The following is a 20,462-nucleotide window of genomic DNA, read 5'->3' on the forward strand; positions in this document are numbered from 1 at the left end:
ATGGAGAGAAGCAGTTGTAGTAAAGTGTCTTGCTCAGGGACACAAGTATTATGACCAGGATTGGAACCCACACTCTGCTGAACAGAATGCTGAACAGAAGCACAAGAGCTTGAGTTCGGTGCTCTTATCCGTAGGATTATTAAAGCACTGAAAACACCAGTCAAATATATACGTTTTTGTTACATTTACAAAGTAGTCCTTAACGCAACACAATGCCTAAATATTGTATTGTTAGACTGTAATTTGACGCTGATATAATTATTATATGTGCAGGGAATGGCTTGCCAGGGTCGCACCAAGGTTTGTACCATCGTTCCACCCAATCACTTTGGAGAGATCCCTGGTATTCATGTTGGCCAATCATGGAAGTTTAGAGTTCAGGTAAAGTATATAATAATCATTATCATTGTCACAGATATCTCGGTAATAGCTGTAAGATGATACAACTTCGTATGTTATGATTATAAGTCAAGCTTTATTCCAGATAATGAGAGTTGACTGTTACATGCGGGCAGCCATGTTATAAGGTGATACAATGCATTATGGGAAGTAAACACTAGACTTGAGTCAGTCTGCTTATGGCATACTGCTACATCCTCTCTTCTAAGTTTTGTTTCAGTACTTGAATAAACAAACAGCTTTGGATAACAAATGGATATAGTATGAACTACTGAGTTTGTAAATAAGTGTCTGTTGATTTAGAGTCCAACTGCTTCACTGAGCTAATTTAACATGGAACAATTTTAGAGAAAAAATGGTTTCTTAAATGTTGCGAAACAATGGTGATTATCTTTTCCTCAAAAGAACAGGAGGTGAAAACATCAATTAGTGAAACAAATAACACTTCTGCCTACAGTACTAAGGTGGACTAATTAGTACTCGATGTGTGTACAAGGGATTATTATTAGTAAAAATAGCAAACTATTTACAGGAAATCCGATAGTCGGGGGATAGTCCAAAGTCATTAGCAGGAAATCGGGTCATCGGCACAAATCCAGTGTTGGCATAGCAATAACAGTTACACAAAACTGTCCGTGTATTTAGGGTTCGGCTTGGAAATGCGACCGGAGCGGGTGATGGCAGGCTGGGGTGCAGGAGCCGGGGCGATGGCGGGTTGAGGGAGCGGTTCCTGGGGGGGCACGTAGAAGTCGGGCAAGTGCTTTTGCTGTGGGGGTGGTTCGGAGACGGGTAGGAGGTGTCTCCGGTTGCGTCGGTATAGCTTGCCTTGGGCACTGACGATATAGGATCGGGGGTTGCCGGAGTGTTTCTTGACAATGCCAAGCTGATCGTGTCCTTTGGGTGTTTGGAGGCGGACAACTTGTCCTGGGTTCAGTGGTCGGAGGGGCTTAGCGGATTTGTCATATGAAGACTTCTGCTGCTGGTGGTGCTTACGTAACTGAGCCGTGACGCGTGTGTTGATGCTGGGTTTGAGGAGGGGCGTCGAGGTGGGGACGGTTGTTCGAAGACGGCGTGACATGAGACGTTGGGAAGGTGAGCCAAGCTGGGGGTCGGTTGGGACGTTGCGAATGTTCAGCAAGTTCCGGTAAAGGTTGGATCCTTCGCGTTTTGTCTTTTCCAGGAGTAGTTTGGCACGCTTGACGGAGCTTTCTGCGAGTCCATTGGACTGAGGGTAGTAGGGACTACTTGTTGTATGTTGGAAACCCCATGACTGTGCAAACTGTTTGAAGGCAAAGCAATCAAATTGACGTGCGTTGTCACTGATGACGATGCGGGGGATCCCATGGATGGAAAATTGTCTCTTTAGTACCTCAATAACTGTGGAGGCACAGGTGTCGTCGAGCGAGGCAAAATCAAACCAGCCGGAGTATGAGTCGCCAAGGGCTAGGTAATCCATGCCGTTCCATTGGAAAAGGTCAACACCGATATGTTCCCAGGGGAGATTTGGTGGTGGGTAGCTTTTCAATGGTTTGGTTTCTTTGGAGCAAGAAGATCGCTGATAAGCTTGTACGTCTGTGATCCAACGACGGAGTTTAGGATTGCCCGTTATGTTGTTGGCCGTAAAATATTCGCCAAGGCGGTCCGTGTACATCAACTACATTTCCTTTTTGATGAAGAACTTACGATCCAAAAGTGGCCATTGTGGTTTACTCTGACACCATGTAAGAAGATACAACTTCGTAGGTTATGATTATAAGTAAAGCTTTATTCCAGATAATGAGAGTTGACTGTTACATGCGGGCGGCCATGTTATAAGGTGATACAATGCATTATGGGAAGTAAACACTAGACTTGAGTCAGTCTGCTTATGGCATACTGCTACAATAGCACTTTCGCATTAATGCTATAAAATAGAAGCTTAGTAACCGTTTTACATATCTTAGATTTCTTGAACGTACTCTGATTTTTTCAAACAGGTTTACTGGTTATTCATGTTGGTTGTACCCATATACACCGATGTGTGTTGGCACTGTATACTTGGTACTTATCCAAGATCTGTGAACAAAATCACAGCCATATTGCTCGGGTGGGATTCGAACCCACGACCTTTGCGATTCTAGAGCAGTGTCATACCAACTAGACTACCGAAATTGCCAGGAAGCTAGAGGCATTTTGAATCCTATGTTTTAGCAGCGGGTACTGCCACAATTTAATAGATGGAAAAAGATGATGGTATGTGACTATGGTGCACATAGACTTAAAGACACTGGACACTGGTAATTGTAAAAAGACCAGTCTTCTCACTTGGTGTATCTCAACATATGCACAAAATAACAAACCTGTGCAAATTTGAACTCAAGTGGTCGTCAAAGTTAGGAGATAATAATGTAAGAAAAAACAGCCTTGTCACCTGAAGTTGTGTGCTTTCAGATGCTTGATTTCGAGACCTCAAAATCTAATTCTGAGGTCTCGAAATCAAATTCGGGGAATGCTACATCTTTCTCGAAAACTACGTTATTTCAGAGGGAGCTGTTTCTCACAATGTTTTATACGATCAACCTCTCCCCATTACTCATTACCAATTTAGCTTTTATGCTTATAATTATTTTGAGTAGTTATCAATAGTGTCTACTGCCTTTAACAGGGCCGATATTGGATAAACTATGTACAGGTGCACTTCCATGATGATTGTATCAAACTTTGACGAGGTTGGAAACTGAGAATAGTTTTGTGTGCATTGTTAATGTAGGTGAGTGAAGCAGGAGTACATCGCCCTCATGTTGCTGGTATTCATGGCCGAGAGATTGAAGGAGCTTATTCCATTGTCTTAGCAGGAGGTTATGAAGATGACGAGGTGAGTTGGAAAGATGATTAATAAGGGAATAAAAGGCAGGGATGCAGTTTTCTGGCTATTGCCGGAATTCCGGCTTTTTCAAATTTTCTCCCGAGTTTTTCCGGCGCTCCGTGTTTCATCAGGCCGGAAAAAGAAATATTTTTTGAAAAAATATTTCCGTATTTCATCTGGCCATAGAAAATATATTTTATTGAAATCAGATTTCCGGTGCTCGGTATTTCATCTGGCCGGAGAAAATGTATTTATTGAAAACAGATTTCCGGCGCTCCTATTCATCTGGCCGGAGAAAATAATATGTGCCGTCAACTCGCCGTCAACTCAACAACTGAACCACACACAGATGGCAGGTATGAACTAGTCTTTACCCACCGCGTCAGCGATCAATTAACATAAAGTGCAGTGCATACTACACATGCAGTACCAATCAATGACACCTTGAGCCAAGACTATTCCAAATGCAGGAAAGCGCCCTCTGTTGTCGAGGTTGTACAAAGGCTCTGTGAAAATGCAAAATGGCCGCAGACGGCTTTGTAGCTTAAAGCCATTACACTTTCTGTAAACAGTAAGGCCCACACTTCGTGTATCACAACTGATATAAAAAATGACAAACCTGTGAAAATTTAGGCTCAATCGGTCATCGGAGTCGGGAGAAAATAACAGGGAAAAACCACCCTTGTTTTCATGGAATAATATTTCAAGAGAAGACTTTCACCATTACCTTCTGTAAACCCTATAAGTTATTTTTTTTTCTGTGCCGAAAGTGTATAATGGCTTTAAAGAAACCAAAATTCACAAAAAAATAAATTAATAGAACTGAAATGTAACTTTTCAAACGCTCTTTAGGCTAATACTTTAAAGTTTTATGCATCTTTTGTGGATTTTAAATTTATTTTGGAGGAGTTGCTGGCGAGTTGGCGGCACCAAGCAAGTTGACGGTAAGTATTTAGACCCGTTTTCCCAATGTGCTTTGATGGGTCATCTTTGTGATTGAACATTTAATTGCTAAGTTTTTTACAACCGATCCTTAAGTCGCAAAACCATAACATGGTTGTTGGCGAAGACAGATTGTTATTAGGAGCAGAGAGGGGAAATTTTTTTTTTCCCCATGTAGGCGGAAACAACTTTACTTATTTTTGTAAACATATAAATCGTTAAAAACAATTACTCCAAAAATTATTTTATTGTTCAGAAACAAATACTCTAATGTTTGAAGAAAAAAAAAATCTTTCCAGGTGACTTTGAATCTTGTGAAAAATAAAAAACAGATATTCGAGACGAAAATCAGACTTTGTCTGCTGTTGTGGGGGGGGGGGGGGGGGTCAGAAATTCTTCTTTCTTTATGTTTATATTTTTGGGTCTGAGTAGGGGGGGGGTCACATTCCTTCGCAGCAAATATTTTTTCAGGCTGTGAAGGAAGAGTCACTGGCATCCCTGAAAAGGGTAGCCACCGGCAGAGTCGGCAGAGTCTTGGCCGTGCGATAAAGGCCCAAGCCGAAGGGGAGTACCTTATCCCACGACCACAGCTTAAACACCTAGACCAATAATAGGAATGGCCAAACTGTCTGGGCTATTTATCAATTTGTTATGAGGCTTTCATAAAAAGGCTTTCACAAAGAGGTAACATTCATGTGAACTAAGGCTTTCACAAAGAAATGAGTTTGCTAGAATATAATTGAAGAAAAAACACCCTTCTCGCACAAGCCGTGTGCTTTCAGATGCTTGAATTCGAGACCTAAGCTGAGGTCTCGAATTTAATTCAAATATTTTAGTGAGAAATTACTTCTTTCTCAAAAACTGCGTTACTTCAGAGGGAGCCGTTTCTCACAATGTTTTATACTATCAACAGCTTTCCATTGCTCGTTACCAAGTAAGTTTTTATGCTAACAATTATTTTGAGTAATTACCAATAGTGTCCAGTGTCTTTATGTACAAGATACATGTCTAATAATGAGGTGACATAGCCCACCTTGTAATAGTCTTTTGTGATTATATCTGATTTGTTGTGCAGGATAGAGGTGAAGAGTTTCTGTACACTGGTAGTGGAGGTCGTGACCTCTCTGGCAATAAAAGGACAGCTGAACAATCCATGGATCAAAAGCTCACTAAGATGAACTCGTAAGTAAAGATGCTAGGCCTGGGCGACTAATGCGGCTTGTGTCGTAGTCGCGACTATTAAATCATTAGTCGAGTTGTGACTACCGTTTTCCAACTACTCTGTTAATCGTGCTGACACAACTACTACAAAAGTAAGTAGTTGTATAACTAAAATCATGACTACTTAAAAATTAGTCGCGACTGCCTGTTTTATGAACCAATTGTGTTGGTCACGACCATTTATGACAACATAACTTAACTACAAACTACAATCAGACATCAGTGAAACAATCCTCCAATCCTCTCAGCTTGAATTTACTATAAATATAGCGCTTGCGGCAAACACTGCCACAATGCATCTTGAGAAATAAAAATTGGTTGTGACTGTTGTCGTCGTGGTGAATGTTTGAGGTGCGACTAGTCGTGTAGTAAATTTCACTAGTTGCCAAGGCCTAGAAGATACTGTTAATAAGGAATTAGTCATGGAATAGCAATCTATGGATCAAAGCTCACTAAGATGAACATGTAAGTGAAGATACTGTATAAGGAATTAGTCATGGAATAGCAATCTATGGATCAAAAGCACACTACGATGAACATGTATGTGAAGATACTGTATAAGGAATTAGTCATGGAATAGCAATCTATGGATCAAAAGCTCACTACAATGAACATGTAAGTGAAGATACTGTATAAGGAATTAGTCATGGAATAGCAATCTATGGATCAAAAGCTCACTACAATGAACATGTAAGTGAAGATACTGTATAAGGAATTAGTCATGGCATAGCAATCTATAGATCAAAAGCCAGGGCCCAATTTCATAGCGCTGCTTTTAACGGAAAGCAACATTTTGGGCTAACTGTAGCAGAAAAATTATGCTAAGGTGCAAGCATATTTCAGAGGTTAGCAGAAAAATAAGGCGGCCATATTTATTAGGGCGTTCACCATGGATTTCCATTGTGATGTCATTTGTTTTCGTGCAGTACGAACCAGAAGGTTAATATGCCTTTTTGTGTATAACAAAAATTGGCTGCTAAGCTGCTCTATGAAATTGGGCCCAGATTGAAGCCAGATCTGCAGCTAGTAGTTTTTCTTAAACCCAGTCATTGTATATTTCTACCGTTTAGGGCTCTTGCCAGAAACTGCAACGCTCCATTAGATTCCAAGAAAGGTAATGAAGCAAAAGATTGGCGTGCAGGAAAAGCAGTGCGAGTCATCAGGAACTCTAAGGGGCGAAAACATTCCAAGTATGCCCCAGAAGAAGGCAATCGCTATGATGGTCTTTACAAGGTACACTTTTCTAACTCTGCAAACACTATACAACTGTTGCATGCTGTGACGGGATCCATGGCGTTTTGTACACGCGTGGGTGCCATTTGCCACCGTTTTGTTATACCTTTGTAACATTGTTATTCCTCTTCTTGAAGTTCTGTTGTCATCTTCAAACATTATTATGATGGAGTAATGCATAGTTTAATTAGCAGACGAACAGTTTCTCAAATAAGAAACAATTCTTCACTGTTCCCTCGATCCCGCGGGTGTTTCGTACACAGCGCTGGAAATTGACCAACGGTGGACACGATCAAGGTGATGTACACCTGTGTACATTACTTTTCATGATACCCGACCCCCGAGCCATGTAACATGCATCTTTGTGTTATATCAAATGATTTGTTCTTGACTAACAAAACTTCACAATTTGTTACCCAGGTATAACAATATTTATTGTGCATCACATAAGCCATTCCCATGTTTGATTTGAGTAATGTCTGGTACAATGACTTGCTGGATAACAAGTAACTGCTTAAATTTTAGTTTCTCAGACTATAAAGACGGTTTCTATGTCCCATGATTCAGGGCAAGCTTTTGCTTAGTTAATTAAAAGACGGTGAACACCCATGTTTGCTCATCTGGAGTTTGCTATACAAAAGATTGCCCCAAACCATTTTGACATAACAACTGTCCATATAGTCTGAGGAACTCCAATTTAAGCTGTAACTTTTGCCTAAGCAAGGCATTGTACCAGACATTATTCAAATCTAACTCCCAAATGGCTTATTGCATGGATTCTATTTCAGTTTTTCATTTTAAAACTGCTTCTTGATCTGTTTCATTATTTTCATCATCTTTCAAAGTAACAGAGCAATGTATGTATTTGTTTGATTCCTTTTGTAGGTTGTGAAGTTTTGGCCTGAGACAGGGAGAAGTGGGTTCTTAGTATGGAGGTATTTACTACGTAGAGATGACCCTCAGCATGCTCCATGGACTAAACAAGGACAGAAGAAAATCAAAGCACTTGGTCTTGTCATGGAGGTAATGTCACTCAATCTAATTTTCCTTCTGAGAACATATTTTCCGTTTGTGTCGAAATGAGAATTGAAAAGTAAAATAACCAAATATGGGAGAACTTAAGCCTGTTTCATACTTCCTGCGACTGCGAATGCCATCTGAATTAGGGCGTCACAGCCCTGTTTTCACAGCCAATGTTCACAAGTTGGGTACATTGCAACTGATGCAAATTACTAAATTGCCAATGTGTGACATCAAAATTTGTATCGCATTCGCATTTTCAGAAAGTATGGACCGGGCTTTAATAGTAATTGTGCGTTGTCGGCCTTTTGATTTGTTGGGTTAGCCCCAAACCTGTTCGTGTACAGGTTTTTTTTTACAGATCCTTAAAAGGTATTAACGTGTCTGAAATTAAACTATCCAAGGTGAAGGCCTTAAGAAGCGTTACAAAGTATTAAATTGATTTTCCCAAATTGAAGGCATTAAGAACCATAAGACCAATAAAAAATCCCTCCCTTACAAGAAATGGATGAAGCATGTAATAAAAAACAAGTTATGCTGAATGTCAAAAAGTAATAGGTGTAAGCAGGATTAGCTATTTCTACCCTGTTTTCCCCCACTTTTTGTTTAAGGGTCTAAAAAGGTCTTTAATTTAACTTTTTGAAATGTGCAGATACCCTGATGTAGTTCTTTGTGTAAAACATCTGCACTTATGACTAGTTTGTGAAATTGGATTATTTGGCCTAGGTTTGTAACTTGACCTTGCATGTCTAAACTTTAAATATTGACATTTGTTTTTGATATATTTTGATATATTTGATAGTATCCGGATGGTTACCTTGAAGCAATGGCCACCAAAGAGAAAGAACGAAACGGAGGTAAAGATTCTGGTAGTGAAGAGGAGGTCAAATCGGTCAAGAAAGGTCAAAACAAGGGCAAAGGTCAAAAGAGAAAAAGAAAAGGTAAGAGGCATTGCTGCTAACAACAAAATGTCGGCATATTTTGTAATGAAAATGTAAAACTGCTATCAATGGTATGTTGAGGTACAGCAAGCATGGAGGAAGGAAGAGAAGGAGCTCGAACGAAGGGACTTCAAAAGCCGAACCTGTGGTACTGCGGTTTCTTAAACGACACCTTGTAATCACCCACGTACCTTATACAAACAGTGGGCGACCTGGCGTCTGTAAGTTTGCGCGTGCGCACTTGGTTCTTCACGCAACTATGGTGTCGTATGGATATAATAAAGAAAAAACTACTTTTTGGAGACCTGATAAAATCGAAAAACACAATTGAATACCAACCACCCTCTTGTGCTAATACCCAAATTTTGAACCACCGCTAGTGACAGGAAAGTGGCTAAAAATGTAAAAATATGCTATGATATTTCCATGTAAACACCACAAACGGTAAATGAAGAAGTGTATATTCACAATTCTTGTCTCGCAGGTGAGTAGAGCAGAGGGCAATTGCTGCGAATTATTCGACGTGAATTTGTGACGTCAACATTGGCTTCGCGTTCGCATTTGCATTTGCATGAAGTATAAAACGGGCTTTACTCTGCTGTTTGGCGGGTCGTTCGAGCTCCTTCTCTTCCTTCCTCCATGCACCAAGTGAGAAGACTGGTCTTTGACAAAAGGCAAAGGTGTCTAGATGCTTTAAACATGCCTTGTTGTGTATATTGTAAATAACAATGATAAACACTTGTCATAGACTGTACATAAGATGAGTATTCACCCCCATTGTTTTTCATGTATAAGGAGTATGTAGTAATATGTTTAATGCGTACCGTAATTTTCGGATTATAAACCGCGCGGCGTATAAACCGCACTTCCTCAAAATATACAATAAAATATTTAGATGTCGGCGTATATGCCGCGCGGCGTATAAACCGCGATCAAAATTAAAAAAAAAAACATGACAAAACTAACCTCAAAACACGGAAGTGAAGTATGCAAACCTGCCGCGTTACGGGTGATTTTTTATCTCACACTATCAGTCCCGAGTTATATTTTGTTTTCATCAACAACCCCTTTCAAGAATTTGAGATTTGATGATCGGTTGTGTTGGCCATGTTTTGTGAACTTCTTTGGCCACAAACTCTCCGTGAATCAAAGATCGGTCGACAACGCACACCGAGAAATAGTTGAACTTTGCCCTGCATCGCATCGCCCTCTGTTGACAAAAGTTGTTCACGTTTGATTAGACTGGGCCCCGAGCCTCAAAGCGTGGGTCAGACGTTGTACGTTGTACAATGGGCAGCCGCTCTACTCGATCCGTCCGAAGTCTAGCCAAGATTTTATGAATGGAACTATCACCGGCCAATCAACAACGGCCAATCATCAAACGGCCAATCACCGCATGCATGAACACTTAGGGGCCGTGCTTGTTTGCGGTTCTCTTTGTGGCGATGTGCAGTGACAGGCGGGCGGCACATCAGTCAGTCTTGTATAGTTGCCGCAATGTGGGAGTTGCGTCGTAATTAAAGTGGAAATGTATTGAAGTTTACACTATTGATCATAATTGAAATGATCTATTATAGGATACCATTCTTTTTGTAGGCTGGCAGCACCCCCTTTGCGGGACCACATAATTGTTTGTGTTGGATAATTATTGATGAAAGTTACAACTGAAAATACGTTTATTATTGTGATACTGAAAAAATCCAATAACAATTTAAAAAGTTGACAAAGTTTAATCCTATTTTATTTGTAGGTAAGTGAGTTCGTGTTGCTTGCAATAAAAATTAACTTCAGACGGTCCTTTTCAGGGCTACCACAACACAAACGAGAGTATTGTATATGACTGTTGTTTCTGTTTACAATGTATATAGGAACATTTTTTAAACATGCAAAATTCCTTTATAAAATATTAAAGAAATAACAATGGGGACGGCTAAAGTTTTTCCCTCACTTTTATTGTATAGCGGTAGTAATGAAACAAAATGCGCTTCCTTATTGTTTGCGTAATCACAAGGACAGGGGATTCACTTTTATTAAACATCGGAGTAGACGGGAAATAAGGTTGAAATGGGTCTTTCAATAAGGGAATTAAAGTAGGGTGGTTGGCCGGTGTTTCTCCCTCCCTTTTATTGTAGTCCCACAACGAGGATCCACACAACAGATTATTGCAACGACGGACGGGCGGACGGACGTAGCGTGTGTGTATGTGTGTATGTAGTAATGTATCATGCAGCGTGCACATTAAGCACATGTACACACATGCGAGTTCGTAAAGCTAGCAATCTATTAATTGCGCTGCTCAATCTCGAGATTGCACAACAGATGTTGGTGGCACCGTATTGAGCGATGTTCGCCGACGGAATGCGCTACGCCCTCGCATTTACGCCGCCTGGAAATAAAATTCCCAATGTTACTGGACTCAACAATCGGGGCAGGTTGAAAACGTTTTGTTTGATCCCCCCGGAGCGGCATAGTTCTTTGCGTACGTCCATTCCAGAAACCGCTGACTGACACGAGTGTAGCCTGGATGTCTGACGTCAGTATATAAAGATCGTGGGAAAAATAGACAGGGGACGAGTCTATTTCGCTGAGACACGAGTATAGCTTCAATGTCTGAAGTCAGCATGTAGAGATCGCTCGGATAAATAGATGGGCACCAGTCTAGTCTAAACCGAGTTGCGCTGAGAGGGGGAGCTAGCTAGCTGAGGGCGGTTGATAAACGTTTTACCATGGTTTTACAAAGGAAACATGGAATACAATTGTGGTGGGATTTTCAACAGGTTTTTGTCATCACACAGGCAGGTTTTTGTTCTCGTTTAAGAAAAAAAAAAAACATTATTTAGAATATTTTACAAACGATCTTTCTTTTTAAAAATGTCGTTTTTTCTCTTAAATATTTATACGTCGGCTTACAAGCCGCCCGGAGAATAAACCGCAGGAGTTCAAAAAAATGTCAAAGTCAACGTATAAACCGCGGTTTATAATCCGAAAATTACGGTATAGATAAGTACAAGATGTCCATGATTCCTTACATTATCCTAGTTTGCCCTAAACTAAATTGTTTCCTATGAGAACCATACTTATGCTGTGCATTTCTAGGTATTTTGTCTATATCTTTTTCAGTGCCATTCACATGTAGCTTTTCTTTGTCTGTTTGAGCTTTACGTATTTGCTGTTGTGGTTTTTCTTGTATAAACAATTGATATATATCTTTTCCTATATGAACTATACTTACTTTTCGGCCTGCTTGGCCTCCAGTGTTGGTTCCAGCTTCTTGTATTTTCATTTTGTGGGTTTTTCTTGCAATTTATTAAAGAATTACATCTAGTATATATATAGTTTTTTACAGATATGAACTTCTTTTACTTATGTAAAATGTAAATGTACATTTTGACCTGCTTGGCTGCCAGTGCGGTTAATAAATAAACCAGAATTGATTTATTTTATGATTGTGTAGAAACTGAAGAAGATACTGCCAAATCAACGCCCAAGAAATCCAAGGTGACAATTCCGAGTGACATCCAGAAACTGATTGATTGTGATGAAACCAACAAGAAGGTGTGGGAAGAGGTAGCCCAGGAGATCCAAACAGGCAAGGTATGTTGGCTAGATTCATTTAAAGGCAGTGGACACTATTGGTAATTACTCAAGATAACTGTTAGCATAAAACCTTACTTGGCAACGAGTAATGGAGAGCTGTTGATAGTATAAAACATTGTGAGAAACAGCTCCCTCTGAAGTAGCGTGGTTTTTGTTAAGTAATTTCGCAATAAAATATTTGAATTTGATTTCGAGACCTCAAATTTAGAACTTGAGGTCTCGAAATCAACCATCTTAACGCACACAACTTCGTGTGACAAGGGTGTTTTTTCTTTCATTATTATCTCGCAACTTCGACGACCAATTGAGCTCAAATTTGCACAGGTTTGTTATTTTGTGCATATATTGAGATGCACCTAGTGAGAAGACTGGTCTTTGACGATTACCAATAGTGTCCAGTGTCTTTAATACTAGGATTGTTTTTTTAATACTAGGAAAGAAATCATCATGTGACCACCTGTCAACCAAAAGGATCGCCTTAACTTTCTTTGGGAATTGGTTTTTTCCTACAAATTTGATGTACTACTGAATTCTTTTACGTTTTGTTCTCAGAAATTGTTGAGTGCAGTTGAAGATGCGTTTACTTGCATATGTTGCCAGGAAGTTGTATATCATCCAATCACTATGCCATGTCAGCATAATATCTGCAAGGTAAGTCGCTTTACTTAAAGCCATTGGACCCTTTTGGTACAGGAAAAAAAAAAGTTCACAGATTTACAAATAACCTACAGGGGTTGGCCAGAAGGACCAATTGGCTTAATTTTTCACTGGTCCGCCAGGTTTTTGACTGGTCCGTCAATTTTATTTTAAACTAATAGTATACTGTTGTATACCAACTGCTCGATTTCCGATCGTCGCTATTTCAAAATTCATCATGAATGGCAAAGTCAACTTAACTGCACTGGAAGCCATACTTTATTTATGTGTACCAAGTTATTGTGCTGTTAAGGGGGCTCATTAATTTGAGAGAATTTTTTTCTTTAAAAATGTAATATTATTAAAATTAATTTAAAAACAGGTCAGATTATTTGTCAGAGCAAATTGGAAAATTTAATATGATCTTTATTTTGGTAGTTTTTTAGTCCATGGTTTATTGTAAGCACTCGACATCGAAGTATTCCTATGTAATAAGAACTTTTTGTTAAAAAAAGTTAGTGTTTTACTATATAAAAAAAACACACTTTAAAACCGACTGTTAAAATATCATCAACTGTTTATGTTTTGTCTTCAAATCTACGGTGGGGAGGGTTACGTGTGATCGCTTTAGTTATTTTATCATGTTTAAACATGGCCTGTTATTGTAGTTTTAATAAGTATTCATAAATATAAGACATCCAGGGTTCGAAATTAGCAGTCGCCCGGTCGCCAAATGCGAGTGAAAATAGCGGCGGGCGAGTGAAAACCCTTTCTCACTAGCCCGCCGAGCGAGTCAAATAATTATTTCTTTTCACATATAAATGAGGGTTCAGTGGCAAAATCCCACAGAAAACTTTTACTAAAGCTTTTAAACTAGTAAGTTTGACAATTCTAGATACTTGCTAGATTTAATTTTGCCGTGATCAGGACCGGAATTGCTGTTGGTCGTTTCAGAAAACAAGTACAATTAATTGAAAACTCGATGCACAAACCACATGGTGCCGAGTATCCTTACAGTACATGTACACGGTCGCCCACTGGTACGTCCATGTAGTATGCACAGCACATACACAACACACACACAGTCGTCCAAAGTCCATTCTGACCAACACTCTGCACGCTGTGATTGGCCGTTGATGGCTGTTGATAATTCCATATTCATGATGTTCTTGACTAGACTTCAATGCAATACACGTTCGCGAATGGAGTAAATAATTGCCGCACGTTGTGCATAATGCCTGCAGACTGTGCACAATGTACAGACTTGGAGGAATTCCAATAACATGGACAACTTTTGCCAACACAGGGTGTTGCGAGGCAAAGTTCATTGAATTATTTCTCGATGTGCGTTGTTGACTGATCGTTGATTCATGAAGATTTTGTTGCAAACGGAGTTCAAAAACATGTTCAAATCAACCGACCCCCTAACCATGAAGTCATTAAAGTTGTTGTTGATGGAAAAGCGATAGTTTAAGGTTAAAATTCAGATATAAAATCCTAAAAAAAAAACCCAAAACAATTTTAACTTCATTTTCGTTTTTGCTTTTTTTTTGAAAAATTTTGTGTATAAATACATGCGGGCTACTGAAAAAACCTGCGGGCGATCGAGAATTGTGGTTGACTCGCCCGGCGGGCGATTGAAAAAAAAAGTTAAGGGAAACCCCTGACATCATACCGAAGTTCCCAAAATCTTCCCACTTTCGTCCACATCAACAAAAAGTCAACATCAAGATAGTTGCAATATCCATGAAGAGAAGCCTATGAGTTTTACGGTTTAGTTATTTTATCATGTTTAAACATTGCCTATTATTGTAGTTTTAATAAGTATTCATAAATATAAGACATCATACCGAAGTTCCCAAAATCTTCCCACTTTCGTCCAGAAAAAAACCCAACAAAAAGTCAACATCAAGATAGTTGCAACATCCATGAAGAGAAGCCTACGAGATTTACGGTGATTCTTGACAATATTATTATGGGTATGCCGGTCGGTTGCCGGCGTCTTTTTTGTGAGAAAAAAAAATTCATAAAAAAAATATTTTTAAAAGCAGCAAAAACAACCGCGACTTTGTTTAACCACTCAATGGTTTAACACATGATTGCTTTCAAGCCTTTCTTGAAATCAACCCGCAAAACCCCCAAACAACTGCGCATTATGTGACCAACAATACCATGGAGCAATAAACATATGTCAGAGATGCCAAGTCCAGAGGCCAGCTATGCGTGAGATTTGTCAAAGTTCCCCCCCCCCCCCACCTGGAAAAAAATTTTGCCAGTTTTAGAAGGCCTTTCGAAATCGCCGCCCAAGTTTAAAAAAAAAAAAATAAGAAAAAATTGCAGAGATTTAATTGTTGACAAAAAGTGTTCAAAAACCTCTTTAGAATAATTAAAACTCACATGAGGTACACAGGAGATGTTTATGGTTATTGTGAAGGTACGATTGTGTCAGATTATTTCCTTCCAAAAAAAAAAAAAAAAATTGACTAAAAATGATGTCCAAAATCCTCCGCTCACTTCTTCTGCCTGTTCGCTAGTAGTGGAGCGCATTTAACAAATTTGCTAAACGAATCGGGAAAAACTTGTGTGCAATAAGCGTTTTGCGTCTGCCGAATTTTAGCTGAACCTGCTGGGAGAACAAAAGCATGCGCAATCGGTAAATTTGCGTTTTGTTTGTACGGCAGCTCAAATTGATGGTTCTGATAAACCGCGTGCAATCTGAAGATTGTGCAAACATTGTAGATTGCGTTTTTTGTACACACGAGCGTGATTTGGCAATGCATTGTCGTTACTAAAATAAAAATGATTTTTACTGGTCAGTGTTTAATTATTTGAACCATTTGATGTCTGATATGCTTTTTAGTTTTAGCAAACCATCGATAACTGTATATTTATGTGGATTTCTTTGCAGTCTTGTCTTCAGCGATCATTCAAAGCCGATGTTTGCCAATGTCCTTACTGTCGTTATGACTTGGGTAAAGGCTATAGTATGGTATTCAACAAAGAACTACAAGTCATATTGAAGGAGCTGTTTCCAGGTTATAATGTGGGGCGTTAAGTTCCCACATGACGTAAATCAACCACCTTTACGGCCATGCGTTTTGCAGCCATGCGTTTTGCGCAGATTTCACAAAACTCATTGCCTGATTGGTTACTAAGCAGTGTTGTTTCATTAACAAACTAAGCGCTTGACGCACCTGCAAGCCGAAATGCAATTTGCCTGTAAAGATGGCGTCTATTGCATCTATAGACCCACAACACGCAGGGCGTCTCTATGGGGTCAAGATATACACAAAAGGATGGTACACGTGTTTACGCGTAAACACGTGTACCATCCTTGTACACACGTACAATCCTCCAAATAGACTTGCAATGCAGGTGCGCTGCCTGTTGTTCAATACTCTGTAGGCTTTTTTGTAATAAATACGTGTATCTATCAAGTCTCTACATTGCTACAGGGCCACTGTAAAGTACTGGATTCAATATCCAAGTCTATGTTTGAATTGGAATACAATGAATTGCTAATCATCCATTCATGCCTGTTGAAATGGTTTAAATTTAGGCAGTAAATTGATGTTTGACATTACTATGATGGTCTGAATGATGTAAAGTTTAACAATCCTCAAGCACAACGTAATGAAATGTATAGGAAAGATGGTCTTTAGTGTGGAGGCATCTTATGGAAGCCTAGTAGGGATACACGTTAATTGAAATCCAGTTATAACAGTGAGAATCATTTTTAGTATTGTTTATGTATATACAATGAATGGCTACAGAATGTTAAACCCTGTTAGGATTGGGTTTTGGTGTGTTGATTGCCCTGCAGGGTCAGCATCTCCAAACGTTCAGACTAATTTTCAAAGTGCTTTCCACAAATTGCCTTCTCTTTTTTGCTTAATTTAAAAAAAATGTATTTGAGATTGGCAGTTTTTTTGTTTATGATGGAATAAAATAACAATTTTAAAATGGTCACTACTGAGGATCTATCTGTAACAAAGACAAAAGTCTTCAATATTTCCATGTCTACTTGCCTAATAGTCTGTGTGTCATTGCACATAGATCGTTTCTACAAGTTTTATTAGTCATTGTTCATAACATCAACTGATGGCCAAAAAAAATGCATACGTGCATCCATAAAAATGGTCTCACAATGAAATCGCACACACAGGACGCACTCATTGGTTGCCTTGGATCAGTTGAGTTGGTCCATGAAAAAAGTTTGAAACCGTTTGTTATCAAACTGATATGGCTAGAAAGATGTTTTAAAAGTAGATTATAAATGATCCTTACAAACATGCCCTGAATTTGGATGATTTCCCTTTTACTTTGCAAGCTAATGCAGCTATTTTATGGAGTCAAAACTAAAGAGTACAAAAATCCTTCAACACTGTAAAATATATGTAAATACATTTTTCTATTTCTTTATAAAGTGATGTTGAGCTGTGGAGAGTAATATACTGTTGATAAATTGCCAATTATTCATGTTCTATTTAAAACTCGTTACATTAAAATTTTACTCTTACCTCATTTTAAACAATATTAAATTTAACATTTTTTAAGTGTACTGCCAAAATGTGAGAGTAGTTAACTGTAGCTTTTTATATCCAAATGCTTCGACTATTGTACATATTTCTTTTATAAAAATATTAAAACAAAGTACTTTTTTGACAAATTGATTGTACTGTGCCTTTAAATGTATTGGGAAATATTAATAGTATAAAATCTATTGACTGTTAAAGTAAATACAAAAATGCCAATTCTAGTGTGATAAGTGACTGGCAGGTATAGTTCAAATATTAAGATAATTTATAACACACCTCTTGCTTGTTCTGTATTCTGGTTGGCGGAAACACGGTCACGTGGGATGAACTAATATAGTCTAGTCATCGCGCGCGCGTGTGTGCGGGAACAAGTTCTCGAGTGGGCATTAGTCTTAAAAAAGAGTGCCGGTTACAGCGCCCTCTCTTGACTTGAATCGTGAACAGCAAACACAAAGCTTCCTTTTCCAGATTTCTGTTATTTCACATTTAAGACCGAGCTGTGTTATAAAACACATATCGACTGGCAGATAGGTAACGAGTGTACGTCTATTTCCCCTCGGGCCTGTGAGTGACCAATAGAGGGGCCTATTTCCCTCAGCCTTCAGCCTCGGGAAATAGGTTGCTCTTCTGGTCACTCAAGTCCCTCGGGGGGGGGGGGGGGGGGGGGGGGGGGGGGGGTAGACGTACCAGCAGCACCAGCTTTGCCAATACGCCCATAGCACTAGTTTGCAGAGTCCGCTTCGCCCATAGTACCAGCATGTAGCAGCACTGGAACGCACCAATATGCCCATAGTAGCAGCGGCCCAAAGCACTGGAGAGTTGGTAAAAGCAATGGTATAAATAACCATAGTTGGGCTACGGTTAAATTGTACAGAAAAGCTTTCCGTTGAAAATGATTGAATGCTATTGTCGATGACATGACCTGTTGTGACCAATGCATTAATGAGTTTCTCTTCATTTAATGATTTGACTTCAAGGCTACATTGTTCTAATTTTTTGTAAAATGTAAAACTCATCACAAAGACAATTCAATCATATTATATTATGGAGGATATATATATTTTACATTTAATGTATTTTGTGTTAATTGAAATAATGTTGTAATGTATTTTTTACTTATACATGCAGTTGTAAAGTTACACGGCAGATAGCGTTCTGTTCTGATTGGTCTTACGTCAATATTGGACATTATTAAATTGTTTAAGCTAACTAGTTGCTCCTTTTTGAGACATTTGTGTTCTGCTTCGGTTTTCCAGGATATGACATACCATCAGTAATTGCCCCACACACCTGTACCCAATTTCATAGCGCTGCCTAACGGCAAGCACATTTTTGTACTGTAGCAGAAAAATTTACTTTTGTGCAAGTGAACACATGTATCCATGTGCGTTAAGCATCAGAAGGTTAGCATGTCTTTTCATGTGCATTAGCAGTGCTTACCGTTACTAGCGCTATGAAATGGAAATCGCACAGTAACCATAAAATCAGTCGCTAAGCAGCCTTATGAAATTGGGCCCAGGGTTTGGGTTTGTTGGTTGTGTTTAGAATGTTATTCTCTGTTAGGATATTAAAATTCCCTTCAAGCCACAAAATAAACTGGAATTGTCACATCATAATATTCCTGCAAAGCGTAGGGCGAGGAAATTTGTTCCAGGTTATGTGTATGTGTTTGGGTAAAAACCAAAATTAATATTCTTTATCCCGGATGCAAATTTGACATCTCTTATTATGTGTATGTATTTACTATTAAGAGTTTGAAGGACAAAATCAATTTTTTTAAATATCAAATGTTGAATGTTTAATAATGTTGAATTAACTTCCACGCACTTGGATTGATTAAACGATTGGTGATGGACCTTAATTGTGGTTTTTGTAATTTTTATTTTGTTCAAACACACAAACAGATCCAAACAGCCAATCTTGATTGGATGTTTTTAGCTGTTTAGTAGCGAAGCGCAGCGAAACAGCTCTTGTTTTTGTAAAAGTTTTTGTTATTATTATTATTATTTTTTGCATAGTTCCTAGAGAGCAATTGCATTGAAACTTTCAGGGATCGAAGGTAATGATGCAATGTTGATCCTAAAGCAATGATGTTATGATGACGTCATCACCGGTCACGTGACGTCATCTTAAAGGTTTTTTATTTTAATCTTTGAAAATCTATATCAAATCAGCCAAAAGAGACAGTAGGTTTCTGGTTGCGGGATTGGGTAGGGATAAATTAGGTCTCCATTTTGTTTTGTGTGGGTGACCTCACATGACCTCTACTTCCGGTCGTAACCGGAAGTGGCCTCTAATTCAAAAGTGGCAAAAAAAAAGAGTTGCTTTCAACGATGTTAGTGTCTGGCAATATTAATGACGTCACACATTGCAACAGCGCCCTCTAGCGGCAGGTTAAAAACTCTTTTTGAACATGTCTGTGGTGAAGTTTTTTGTAATCACTTAAAATTTTACACACACGTTTACTGTCAGGCAGGCATCATATGTGTGAAGTTTCAGATCAATTACATCATCAGGGGTCACGTGACGCGGCCTTAAAGGAGCACTTTTTGAACTATTATAACTCCCGAAGTAATATTGCGATCATGTTCAAACTTAGTAGGTTGTTAGATATTGGCAACTTCTTGTGAATTGTGAAATGTAGTCATGACGTCATCACATGATTTTTTATGATTTTTTAAAGTTTGTGCATCTAAGTCATCAATTGCTAACTGAACATGGTATAATCTGAATAGTTTGTGCATCTAAGTCATCAATTGCTAACTGAACATGGTATAATCTGAAATAACTGAACATGGTATAATCTGAAATAACTGAACATGGTATAATCTGAAATAACTGAACATGGTATAATCTGAAATAACTGAACATGGTATAATCTGAAATAACTGAACATGGTATAATCTGAAATAACTGAACATGGTATAATCTGAAATAACTGAACATGGTATAATCTGAAATAACTGAACATGGTATAATCTGAAATAACTGAACATGGTATAATCTGAAATAACTGAACATGGTATAATCTGAATTATTGTTTTATTTATGCCAGATTGGGCAAAGTGCTTTGAATACACAAAAAAATTC

The 20,462-nt window shown here is 38.7% G+C and overlaps 1 protein-coding gene across 1 annotated transcript in view; it reads left to right on the forward strand.

Annotated features, from left to right (window-relative positions):
• Positions 1-17,503, forward strand: part of LOC117297543 (E3 ubiquitin-protein ligase UHRF1-like) — a 33,776-nt gene extending 16,273 nt beyond the window's left edge. The window contains exons 8-16 of the mRNA XM_033780638.1: positions 274-381; positions 3,149-3,253; positions 5,262-5,368; positions 6,478-6,640; positions 7,526-7,663; positions 8,463-8,601; positions 12,056-12,195; positions 12,751-12,849; positions 15,743-17,503. Of these exons, the coding sequence (XP_033636529.1) occupies positions 274-381; positions 3,149-3,253; positions 5,262-5,368; positions 6,478-6,640; positions 7,526-7,663; positions 8,463-8,601; positions 12,056-12,195; positions 12,751-12,849; positions 15,743-15,889 (1,146 nt within the window). The 3' untranslated portion in view covers positions 15,890-17,503. The remainder of the gene's footprint in view (positions 1-273; positions 382-3,148; positions 3,254-5,261; positions 5,369-6,477; positions 6,641-7,525; positions 7,664-8,462; positions 8,602-12,055; positions 12,196-12,750; positions 12,850-15,742) is intronic.
• Positions 17,504-20,462: the final 2,959 nt, after the last annotated feature.

Source organism: Asterias rubens, chromosome 12 (genome assembly GCF_902459465.1).
Source record: "Asterias rubens chromosome 12, eAstRub1.3, whole genome shotgun sequence".
Taxonomy (NCBI): domain Eukaryota; kingdom Metazoa; phylum Echinodermata; class Asteroidea; order Forcipulatida; family Asteriidae; genus Asterias; species Asterias rubens.